Source organism: Taurulus bubalis (genome assembly GCF_910589615.1).
Source record: "Taurulus bubalis genome assembly, chromosome: 13".
NCBI lineage: Eukaryota > Metazoa > Chordata > Actinopteri > Perciformes > Cottidae > Taurulus > Taurulus bubalis.
In genome coordinates, this window is record NC_136601.1 from 12,144,132 (window position 1) to 12,157,608 (window position 13,477).

The 13,477-nt window shown below is 40.4% G+C and overlaps 1 protein-coding gene across 1 annotated transcript; it reads right to left on the reverse strand.

Moving 5' to 3' along the window:
• Positions 1–285: 285 nt before the first annotated feature.
• On the reverse strand, positions 286–13,477 carry LOC306746326 (MORC family CW-type zinc finger protein 3). Its single transcript, XM_079229225.1, has 17 exons — positions 13,420–13,477; positions 13,226–13,298; positions 10,889–11,021; positions 9,979–10,231; positions 9,731–9,876; positions 8,794–8,947; positions 7,638–7,766; positions 6,757–6,876; positions 6,573–6,676; positions 6,074–6,202; positions 5,394–5,510; positions 4,489–4,566; positions 3,058–3,097; positions 2,568–2,938; positions 1,497–2,016; positions 1,159–1,310; positions 286–844 (listed from the first exon to the last, which is right to left on the reverse strand). Exons 1-17 carry the CDS (start codon positions 13,456–13,458, stop codon positions 688–690), a joined length of 2,715 nt encoding a protein of 904 aa, XP_079085351.1. The 5' UTR covers positions 13,459–13,477; the 3' UTR covers positions 286–687.

The following is a 13,477-nucleotide window of genomic DNA, read 5'->3' on the forward strand; positions in this document are numbered from 1 at the left end:
TTGTGCCCTTTACTAAATTTAAGATACAACCATCAGAGCTTGTAGTTCCTTTTTTTAAAAATATATATTGCCGTCAAATCAAATGATTGAAGGATTATTGAGATGATCATAACCTAAACACTCCAAGAATATGGATTTGAAAGCCATATTTTCATAACTAGGCTCCAATGCCATCTTTTGGCAAGTAAGAGGTACTGCAGAACTTCTGCATTTTGCACTGGACTGAACAGCACATTGTTAATAATTAACCCTGAAAATAAAGAGGCAGTGTACAATAAATGGTTTCAGCATTTTAATGCAAATGTGAAAAATCTCATGTATGGGTGTGTGAACAAATCTAGAAACAAGTATGCCTCCAAGTTGACCACATGCGCATGCAACTCATTTAAATAGTCAGTAAAAACATAAGCAAAACCAGAAAATAACAATGCGTCACACTTTCTAGAAACGGAAAATATAAAATGAAAAGCTACATGTACGTCATTTGGACTGGGATGCTCACAACAATGCTTCTTGAAATATACGAGCACAGAAAAGTGATGCAAAATGACACAGTCACTAACTGACAATATGTGTGCAGGCAAAAAAAGCTTGATAGACAGTGTTTGTCTGACAACAAATACTACAAATTACAATCCGAACTTTCAATAGAAAAACACATCAATCTTGATTTCATAACGGTCCTGATCATAGCTTCAGTGAGTTGACCTCTATGATCTGCTGCAGGATGTTGTCCACATCGGGGGTCTCCATGCTGATGCCAGCCAGGTCCAGTTGAGGCAAGAGGGCCGTGAGAAGCACCACCACGTTGTTACGGATGCTGCGCAGATCTCCTTGTGAAGATCTGATTGGAAAACAGCTTAATCATTAAAGCTATTAAACATTTCAGTTGTTCAAACTGTCGAGGGCAATTCACATTTTATTTACGAAACAGCAAAAATGGATGTGTAAATAATTCTGAAAGACCTAACAGTAAAGTGTTGGTAAAGATAGGAGCAGATATTTGTACTATAGTCATTTGGATTGCTTTACCTTTTAAAATAGAAACATTCACGAAAAATTCAGAAAAGCTATGATTGAGTAAAACATGTCTGGCCTGTAAACAAACCTACTATATACATCTAGTGGTTCCGGCGCATGTCTCTCTAGAATACACACCTGTTGCTTTCACAGGCCTCGTTGTCCCCGATTGTCTTATCCTTCTTGGACACGTTCTGCTCAGGATGCCCTATTGACAAAGCTCTCTGACCCAGGACCACCATCCCCAGATGTCCTGGATCCGGGGCCAGGCTGCTGGATGAACTAGAGCTCTGATGCAGAGGAAGGAGAACAGAGGATTACTCATGAGTTTGCCGTTAGATCTTCATTTAAGATTAGTCTGAGCAGATGGCCTTCAATAAAATAAATGTATTTCTCAAGCACTGCACTCGTATGTGAGTTTTTTTGTTACCTGTCATCATAATGGACCTAAAATATTGTGTATAAACTCTGCTGACCTCAGACAAGTCGGTCTGGCAGCCGACCTCTCTGCCTGCTCTGGACGCTGGGTGCGTCTCCGGCCTTCCTGTGGGATTTTCAGCGCTGCTATCAGCCGTTGTCATCGTGCCTTGAGTTGTCTTTGTGACTTCCAGAGTTAGAAGCCTCCGTAGCCTCTGGGCCTCTTTCTCCAACCCAGCCAGCTTCTGTACGTTAGCTTCCCGCCCACTTCCCTCTGAGGGCAGTGGTCGGCTCCAAGGCCCCTCTGTTCGACTCAGAGGGGATACCATCACAGTCTGGGTGGAGGGCAGTGAGTGGGTCCAGGTGAGATTGGTGGGCGTTCGCTGTGCTGCATCCTCTGGTTTCTCCACTCGGCTGCTACTGTCAAGCCTGGACTTCTCCGAGGACACCGTCTCTGGTATATCCGTTTGTTTCTCAGGATTCCTCTCTTTGGCCGTATTTTCGGAGTCAGGCTGCTCCTCCTGAAGAGACGGCTTCTTTTTCACAGGGTGAATTAACGATCCTGATTTCCTCTTGTGGCTACAGAGGACAAAAGCTAGTCAGTGAAAATGAACTTACAGACACTTCAAACATTCTTAAGATAGGAAATCTATATTTCATGAGCTTTATCTTAATGCAGCGGAAAACATAAACAACTCTGGTAATATTCACTACACTACACTACATGTTAGCGTCAGGGTTAGCTCGTAAAAGCAGAACTCTGGTTGTTTACAAGGACACTACAACATCAGAGATTTGAGAGTCAGTCATAAAACACACTCAGAAGACCAATAATAACTCAATATTGACATAGTTAAAATATGTGGTAGTAAACAGACAGCAGCAATCACTTGAATCTCAAAGGTTGCCGTGTTCTTTATCTGCTACACGTCCAGCTCCCCATTCATTGTCAACACAACTTTGTAATTGAGTTTTCATTGAAAACTGAAATTAGTGACAACTGAAAAAACATTGTAAAACTTAAAACATGCTTATGATGGCACAACAGTAAAATACACGGATGAATCTTATTTAAAAGAGGATTATTCACGATTCTGAACTGCACACAATACATATGCAACAAAACGCACCTTAATGTGTCCGTGTTCTCCTCTTCTCTTTCCACTGGCGCCATGTTTGTGTTATGTTCTCTCTCTTTAGCTTCTCCCTTGTTATCAATGGTCTCATTTTCCACATGGGTGACTTGTCTCTTGCCTTCAATGACTGTGCGTCTTCCAGCGGTATTCTGTTTTGTGTGTGTGACTTCAGCTGTGACTGTACTATGTGTCTGCGCTTCATCTTGAACGTGTGTGTCTGTCAGGTGATCTGTGCTCATCGGGTCTGGCTCGAGCGTGTCTTCCTCTGTGTGGCATCGATCTTTCCGGAAGGTGGGCCAACTTGGCTCCGATGAACTGCGTGAGAGGATCTGATGTTTCGCCAGTTGGTCCTGGAACTCACACACCTGCAGCACAAACAACCAAGCACACTTATACACAACGTAGCCACACGCCATTTAGCCAATCAGCACATTGGGCTCTTTATCAATGGCAAAGTTTCCTAAGTTTCTAACTGTTCACAAACCTCCAAGGATTTTTCTCGTTTTCTGCTTTTGGGTTGCTCTCTGCAGGAAAAGCAAACAGAGATTAATGAGGTGAGAGGGGAAGATACTTAATGTGATACTTAACCAATATGGTGCGGTTTAACTGTAATGTATATATTTGTATAACTCCAATAACTCTCTCTCCAATAACAAATCCTTAATGCTCCCACACCCTAAAGATCTGAGGGTATTAAGTATAGTTATAGAAAAACGATCAGATAGTTAGTTAAATTAGAATAGGTTGCTATTTTGTTTCCAATCCGACTGCTGGTAAGATGATCTGCTACTTTGGAAGAAAGGAAGCCCTGGAAAAATAGTAAGTAGGAACTTTGCAGCCATACATATAGTTTTTACAGTTCCGGTTACATGAACCTTTATATAATATTTTTGTATAATATTTTATGAACCTGAAATGCCACTTGTTAGCTAGTCCATACTTTATTATCTCGCAACGTTAGGTTTCGAGCTAACGTCTGCAAGATAAACAGTAGTTTTCTCAGCGAGTGAACTAATTTGATGATCTTTACTCCTATAAGACAATAACTTCTTCCAACAACGCACAAAGACATTTTTACATTACATGTTAAACAGTTTGGGGTTTCGGTATACCGGTTTCAGATTGCCATACGGTATGAATTTTTCATATACCGTCATACCGACCAGCGCCGGCAACAAGCTATGCATATCCACAAGAACAGCAGGCGGCAACATCTATTTTTTACAGTTTAATACCTGGAGCGCAGTGGAGCTACTTAGCTGTCAGTGTAACTTGGTTCACTCATGGTTCAAAATGACACGGCCAAATTGAATGCTGGGAAGTTGGGCGGCGAACAGCTGTTTGTGTGGCGTGTCTTCCGGTCTGTCTCTTCCTGTTTTTTTTGTGCGCAAACTCTATTCTGACTCACTGCGCTCCCAGTATTGAACTGTACAAAGTCAATGTTGCTGCCTGCTGTTGTTGCAGCTATGGACGGCTCGCTGACAGTACTGCTGTCTAGTTGACTGATGCTGTTAATGGAATCAATGTGTTTACTTGTTTAAAAAAATATATACAGTGAAACCGCCAGAATCTTACAAAATACCGTGATATGAATTTTTGCCCATACCACACAGCCCTAATTTGAATCACTTTGCATTTATGAGTAACGAGTCACCACGTTACCACAAGTACTGACTCTTCAATTCAGCCTTTCTATCTTGATCACGGTTGGGCAGAGTATAACAAAACTAGACACCCGCAGTCACATGAACAGGAAATAAGAGTGTGAAACTGACAGATGGGAACCACACAATGGCACGTGAACCCACATACCCACAGGCAATAAGTGAGAGTAGCAGAGCGAAACGTCTTACCGTGTCCAAATACTCACACAGAACAAGTTTGAGAGGTCTAGAGAAATGAAATGGGAGCTTACTGTTTCTTGTGGTTTTTCTGGTAGCTGGGTGTTAACAGCTCCTCGCTGTCTTCTGCTTCCTCTGGTGATGAGCAGCTTCTGAAAGACAAAGAGGCAACTCAAGTACTGCTAAAGTTCAGCTCAGGGCCTTCCTGTGAGAGCCAAAACAGACACACACTGACCTCCATGCTAAGACACAAGTAGATGTCACAAGTCCTACGTGGCAGTTGAATTTAGCATCTTACAAATGAATCAGAGAGAGGCATGTGATCTTAATTATCTTATTTATTTTGCAGCATTTTAAGCCTTTATAATAGACAATAGAGAGATGACAATAAACGAGGGCGGGAGAGACACATCTTTGTGGTACACGGACCAAGGTACTGTGGCAAAACCGAAATGTGACTCGTCTGTGGACGAATGATGAGTTGCTGCTTTGCTCCACGATACAATATCGATAGTTCGTCCAACCCCATTGTTGTTGTCGTCGTTTCTGGCGCATGGTCATTACACAAAACAACAATGGGCATGAGCAAATTGAGATGACGTCATCGTTTCCCAAACACTGCGTTTTAGATCCACATAGTAACTTGAGTTTTGAGAAATTCCCACTTTAGGTGTTTTTAAAAAATGTCTGTTTTAGTGTCCAGCAACTCTGTTTACGTGTGTACGAGAGGCAAAAACCAAGAAAAAATTATTAGTTATTAAAAAGAAAGAGCCTGAAAGATTCCCTTCAGTAAATCATACTGTACTTTCATAAAGTTGGGAGACTTAATAGATACAATAAATGGTCTAAAATGAAGGATAGTGTCCTTCATTAGACCATTCCTGTCTGATAAATGTCCCCACTCCATGCTTTCAGTTCAAAAAGCAACATTTGATGTCTTAAGTCGAATTCAAGGAAATCAATAGCAAGAAATACACACCTGTAATTTAGATTGGGGTTCTGGCTGCAGGTCCAGCTTTCAGGAGCCACATTGTAATGACTTGCAGGGACATTTCGCCATTTCAGGCAGTCTTCACACTGTAACCACATGGGACCCCTGTACATACGATTCATGTATGAAAAGTATCAGTAAACAGAAGCTGGCATTAGAGGGGAAGTTCTTTCACCAAGAATAATTATTAGAATAATTGTGACAGCATAATTATGACAGCATTGTGTACATAAATGTGTCTTTTCAAAGGCTATACACAACATATTTTCTGTTAAAGACCTTTATTTTATGGTTTCTGTGTGCCAAATAGATAAAGTGCCGTGCCTCAGCATGTTTATGTTACTCAAGTGTCTCAAGTCTCTAATTTCAAGCTTTGGGAAAAAATGACCTATTTTACACTTTCAGTTGAATTGACAAGTTCCGGCATGAGAGGGTTATCAATTGACTGGCATCCCCGTAATGTTACCGTCATTATCCATTAAAGGCTCGTTGAACGTGGACCAGCTATTTTACTCTTCCAGTGGCTTGAACAATTTTGCGTACAGATTTTGAGACAGATGGACCAAAACCCCTTTCAGTAGTGCAATACACAAATCAAACTCACTTAAATAAATAAAAATGTTGCACTATAACTGTCACGATTATATAAAAAAACAGTCAACACTTACTCGTCAGCGTCCTGATGGTCTACATTTTCATCTCTTTCCACAGCCTGAAACTCACGCTCTCTGGCCTTCTTCTCTATCACCTCTTTCCAGTAGTCGTTCAGCTTTAAGCCCAAAGCTCCGAGGGTGAGTCTTGGGAGAAGAAAACGTAGAACACAGTGAATTTCTTTACCTGTTTTAACTTGTACCATAAACACAACAGTGTATGAGGCAAATGTTTCTCCACAGGTCTGTTTCTCGAAAGGGAAAATAATAATACATTATTTGAAGGATTCTGTGATCATCATCAGCTTCCTCTAGTGTCAAGTTTGCAGAAATGAGAGCATTTCCAGGAAGAGCTGCATGAGCATGAGTTTAATAATATCTTTGTAAATACAGTATGTAGCAGTTATCTCCTGCCCTTCTCTGCTGTATGGCAATAATCAATCAAAGCAGATTAGTGAATTAGCACAGAACTTCTTCTCTGTGTCTTGGTTTTGTTTGTTTTGTATGTGTGTGTTACCTGTATTCTTTTGTGTATTCAAAGTCTTGCTTGTTGTGGGCAGGCTTGAGAAAGTTACACTCGATGACACCGACGACCCCAACACCTGCCCTTTGACCTGAAGCCTGGAGGGAATTGGGAAGTGTGATTAAAATCACCTCGTCCGCCGTATATAAAGACATACAGTGACATCCTTTTCCCCTACCTTCAGCTGGCAGCCCACTTTCTCGTAGGCTTTGATGAGTCGGTTCCTGTGGTACATCATGATGCCATAGTGGTCTTTGTTTTTCGGGTTCAGCCCAAAGGTCACCTTCACCTTTTCTTTCTGACGGACACCAGTCAAGGTAACAGCACTGGGCATTGGCAGGTTTCAGAAGAGGATCAACAAACATTTAGCAAACTCAAGTTATCAGAGGTGAATGGCAGCAAAAGACATTTTTTATTTTCTGCAATGATTTAAACGTCAATGAAAAAATAAGGAAAACTGCATAAAATCCCAGTGTATCAAGGAACACGTAAACTGTATCTCTTTAAAATAATTAGCTTCAGCCTGACTGATTTACATCTGGATAAACAACAACTTGACGATTGAATCAGCACAGAAAACTATAAACTGATTGGACACGAGTACCGATACCATACCTGAGTTTTGGTACCAGTGTCACCAGTGTGGATATAAAAACAACATGGTTCTGCATTTGCTATTATCTTGCCTAGGGTTTATTTCGGTGGATTTAGTCCGTATTAAAAGTTTTGATGGATACTGTTTTTAGAGCCAATGCGCCTTTCCATTTAAACAAATTATAACAAAAATCCCAGACAGCCAAGAGAGTAGTGCATTTGAATTGTTTGGAAAGGTTATTATGCTTGTAGAACTTACATCAAGAACTTTCAATCAAACATGTTTGGCCATTCCAAAGCACAGTTTCTGTCAATTCTTGTTGCCTTGCCAGATCTGAGCAAAAGTATTACTGCCTGATTTATCTCCAAAAGCCACTACCTTCCCACTTCTTGTTTGCGCATACTGACTTGGCTTTATACCAACATGCACACATTGGAGCAACCACACAGATATTTTAAGGATACACTGAACTGGGGTTTGTACACGTCATGCTCAATGTGTTTCAGCCTCTTCGACACCAGCTTAACCAGAATCTTCTTCCCTCTCAGTATAATTTGTGTCCTCGGCTTCAGATACAAGATACCGAGGTAGTCCTGAGACAAACACAGAAACAGACAGAGAGCGTAAAAAGTACGATATTTTCAATTTAAAACACACTCTTAAATTATTTTAAAGTCTGAGACCATCTGTACAAACTCTTTAAAATGTTGATGTTTAGCCTGATAATATATTATTCAAACTCTTAAAACTAAAGAGTCTCTTGAAAAACTACATCTATAGTAATTATGAATCTTATAATGACTCTAAGATTGTCATTATGGGATATGGCAACGACAATTTGAACATAAATTCAAAATTAATCTGGGGCAGTGTTACCACAAAACCAAAGGTACGTCTCTGCTTGAATCTGACTCAAACACTTCACCCAGCCACACAAACACACGTTTGCATAGGATTCATATTTTCTATTTCTGTAGGGAATTACCCAAACTTTACCACAACATCTCTCACTAACCCTAAAGTAATCTAGAAGAGTAAGTATCCGAACAAGCCGAAATATCAACGTATCCAATTAAAATAATCTTTTCCAAATTTGGTAAATATGAATTTTTCAGTTAAATTGAATGATAAAGTGTTCTTTTATGAGTCTAGAAAAATCTCTCATGAATTAACTTTCAATCCTAATTTTAAACCAATATTCTCAGAAAAACTGAAATATTGAAATCTACAATTCCATGACAACTGAGCAAACTCCATCTCCTAATGAAGATCCTGTAGCATGATCGAAAGCTCCAGAGCAGCTACTGAATGGACCTTGTGTTGACATTGTTCAGTCAATTCATACACTGTTGGTGGGATTTGGCAAAAACACTATGGCCCCGGATGTATGGTTCACTTAACAATTGCTCATCAACAAATCAGTACCACGTTCATACTGAAATAGCAGTATAATTATTTACCAAAACTATACACTATGTAATTGCTAGCACTGCTATGTTATACTATAATTACCACAAACACACAAGACCAACATAATCATCATCCTTTACATTGGATAGATACATATTGGACAGATATAACTAACTGTGTTTGAAGTGATCACACAGAGGATCCACTCACGCTGAGACTGAAGTGTATGTCAGGGATGCCATGTCTGGCTCTCAGGGATCCACCGGTCCCCAGACATTTCTTCAACTCGTCGTTATAAATCTCAGGCAAACGGAAGTCACTCACATCGGTGTCAAAGTCTATCTCTGGCTTGCCGTCTTTTGCCCTTCAGGATAACATCAGAAGAAAACACAAACAGGGACTTTAAGTGCATCCACCGCCTTTGCAGTACAGATACATTAGCACAATTTCATCCATATGAACTGATTTATTTGAGAGAACTTTGCTTTAGAAAGCAACGAGGAACAGGGACTTCAATTTTGAAGGTCAAATTTCACCTGCTCTTCATGCGACAACAATATGAGGCTTTGTTTCGGATTGTGTTTTGCATACATTTGTCTGAAAGCAGTCAGAAACAAATGTCATATGCGTGTGCTCATGCGTATTTGCCTGTTTCAGTTTGAGTCTGTTTTTGCATAGTCATCAATCTCATCATATTACAGCATACCCCCAACAGAACCAGCGACTATCTCAAACCGAGAATTGTGGTGTAAACACAAACTTAAGAAACAGTTTAAACATTTCGAGAAATATTCACTCTTAGCGTAAATGACCTAAAGTCAAATTTATAGGGAACCAATCGAACATCTATGGTGTCATTATTTTATGCCATTGGATTTTGCGATCAACATTTACTTCATAATGAATAATAAAGTTAATAATAATAATAATAATAATACAATAATACAAGTTAAAACAAAAAAAATAGTTAATTTTCACTTTAATGGACAGATAAAATAATTAGTCTTATCATCTAACTCTATAAGAAAGCTAAAAAGAGTAAATTACAAAATGTCAAACAATTCTTAAGTTAATTGTAAATTCCCAACATGCAGATGAAAAATAAAACCTCATACTGTTTACTTTCGAGCAAATGTATGATTCTGACCTGCGGAGGTTCCAGATTAATATCTTGGTGCCTTTTTTGGAGAGAATGGAGTCAAAGTGTACATGTATCTGCTCCTGGCAGGTGATGATGGAGTGCTGGAGGATGGCGGCCAGGCTGGCCTCCGAGTCCTCGGTCACCACCAGAGACTGTTTCACTGAGTCAAGGTCAGAACATAACCCAGCTTGCAAGGTGACAAACATATTCTCTACTAATCAGTGTTAAGAAAAAACACATCTTATTTGTTTTACTTCCCATGCCCTATTTTTTTCATGAAGGATATTGGTTAGTTGGTTGAATGGGACGATGGGGACAATGACGGCCTGGGCCTTGATGTTTTTCAGGTAGGTCTGAGATAGCATTCCCACAGTCCGGCAGCCGCCATTCTTGGTGAAGATGAGCGCGTCGCGGCCCAGACGCATTGAGCCAGACTTGAAACCGTTCCCGTACACACCGATGGCCTGCTGACTGGCCTTACCTGAACCCTTTTCTGTAAAACCAAAGCTGGAGAGAAGGGGAGAGTGGCAAAATAAGGATGTATGTTTGATTATTTTCATTGTAGAATAAACGGTCATTATTAATAAATAGAAGTCAATAGATGTGATTGATGCCATTTGTACATCGGGTAAATATGTCTTCATATTGCTTGTTCTAACTCACACAGATATCTCTACTGGACTCTATGGGTAAATATTCCCTATTATATTCATGGATACAAGGGGGGAAATCTAGCCTGAATAAGTAAGGAGGAAGGTAACAATAATGTAACCCCAGTTCAATAAGTACAGGCTACTCTACCAAAGGGGCCCCGTGGCTCCTACGCTGCATGCTGTTGAGCATTTAGTTTATTTATACACTTCAAGGATTTATGGATTTAGCAATGAATCAACTTATCTCTTCAGATCTATGTATATGTGTGTAGTTACATTCTTTGAATTGTATGGACACTCCCACTGGTGTGGACTTTTTCAGAGAATGTGTGCATCAGTTTCAATTTGCGGTGTAAAAGCGCTGGTGAGTCACTCTGTGGTTTCAATACAGAAGAGAGGAACATATCAGTGTGTTCGACTTCATGCAATTAAATGTTTCTGAAGCAACGTGGTTCATAACTTTTTTTTAATGTGTTTTTCATTAACATGTCAACTTCTGTGTGCGTCTTACCTGAGCATCTTGTGCAATTTGTTGGGAGTCATGCCGCTGCCATTATCAGTGAAGGTTAGACACAGGTGACCGGCCTCATCAACTACATCTATCCAGATCTGTTTAGCGGATACACCAGGATCTGTTGCATTGTCTAGGACACAAGATTGAATTACTTATTTATTTAAAACATCTTTCATCTTTACATCTATGGTTTAAACTCCAAAAGAATACATCCATGTATATAGGAAATAACGAAACAAAAAAACATTGACAATACACTACACACTACATACACTGATATACTTTAAGCGTATTACGCTTACTAATTAATAATTCATTAATACTTATTATTATTATCTTTATGTTGCTTAAAAACGCTGTCTTTGACTGACTTAGTGTTTAATTGTCTTTGACAATATATGATGCTAATTTCTGCAGGAATAGTCTAAGAAATGAAGACATGCACATTGAAGTACATTAAGGGGACTGTTAAAATCATTACTGAGTAGGGCTGCACAATTAATCAGAATTGTATCCAAATCGCAGTATGGTCCTACTGCAATTTTCAAATCGCAGAAGGCGCAATATTTGTTTCAGTCCAAATGTGTCAGAATACCATTTTAAATCCAATATTGTGGTGCTGCATAGATGTCCTGGCCGACTCTACACAGACTTAAGAAACACCTGTTTGCTACAAATCCTAACAAAAGTCACACCAACATCATGTTAATGTTTTTCAGTGAAAATGAGAAATATTATGTAAAGAAAAACACTCTCTAAAATCGCAAATTATATCGCAATATCTGTCAAACATGCAATATTAGATGTTCTTAAAAAACATTCATCCCTACCACTAAGTGTTAAAAACACATAATAACAAGTTACAACAGACATCACAAGATAGGTAATAAACACAGGGTGTGTTCCTATTAGCCTCTAAACTTCTAATGGGAGGCGTCCAGGAGGCATCTAGTCAGGATGCCTCCTGGACGCCTCCCATTAGAGGTTTTCCAGGCACGTCCAACTAGTAGGAGACCCCGGGGAAGACCGAGGACACGCTGGAGGGATTATATCTCCCGGCTGGCCTTGGAACGCCTCGGGGTCCCCCAGAATGAGCTGGAAAATGTTGCGGGTGAGAGGGAAGTCTGGGTCGGCCTGCTGAACCTGCTGCCACCGCGACCCGACCCCGGATAAGCGGTTGAAAATGGATGGATGGATGTGTTCCTATTATTCTGCCCCAAGCTGTATACAGAGTGTAAATATTAGAAATGCCCGTTTCCACACACCACATATGTGTAGATGCTAATACATGCATATTATCATAGAGTTTCAGTTTACCTCTCTAATCTATACCATGCATCTGTTTTTACTTTGCTGCATGTGACCCTTCGCTTTTCTTCTTGTTCGCACGTTTACCTTTATGGTATATCTCACATCTCAACTCACATTGAATATAATATTCTCAGATAGATTTGGCTGCAGATCATCCTGCTTTTCATGAGGCCTTGAGTCACTAGTGTGAGAATGCATGGCATTATTCCCCTCACACACATGTTTGTAAAAAGGTTTTAATGCCAACATCTAAACTCAAACTGTAATGTCTGTGAGCAGAGACAGCAGTGATCGCATAGGATCATCACACACACACACACACACAAACACACACACACACACACACGCACACACACACACACACACACACACACACACACACACACACACACACACACACCAGTGCACTCCCACATCTCCTCCTGTCAACGCTCAGCAGCCAACAGACGGTCAGCACGTCTGAACCAGCAGCAGAGCGCAGAGGGGAGGAACGGCAAAGTTGACAGCCCAGAAACGGACGCTTGGTATCACGTGGGAGGACAAATCACCTGCTTATTTACATGCTGTATTGTGAAAATAGTGCAACCTTTTTGTCCCATTTACCCCAAATATCTTAACAAAACGTGACAGTGAATATATGTACAATTACTGTCCTGTAAAACGTGACCACAGTTTACAAATTAGTAGCATTTTAGGAATATTGGCCATTGCAACGCAATAATTAATTATAATAAGCTCACTTGTTGTGAGCCTACTTATGAATAACACATTATATCACCATAACTTTCCGCTCCCCTTTCAACAGACAGGCGCGCAACAAACGCAGTTGAGGGTGTGAAAGAGGAAGTCCATTCGGTCCATTTGAGAAACAAATTGTTCAAACACACGGTGCACGTTCGAGTTACAGCGGAGGAGCGCGTGACATGAAGCCATGGGAAGTTGCAACTGCAACTGCAACCGGCAACAGCGCGCACCGGAGGGGCCGATAGTAGCTTCATCGTGGTCCTTCGTTATGACACCTACCTATTAACTCTGCCACTGCGCTGAAGGGCCAGGTGTGACTTGTGGAGTTGCTATTCAGGAAGGAAGGACTCATCTTGAAAACAAACCAAAAAAAAAGTTTCAGTGTGTTTCATTTTCGATTGTTCTGCACCTTCATTTAGCAAATAAATACACATTGTTCCATGATGTGGGGGAAAAAGAGGTGAAATACGTACGGAACTCAGGCGAATCCCATGCTCGCTTAGCCTCGCCATTGCTGCGACTGTGTTTCGC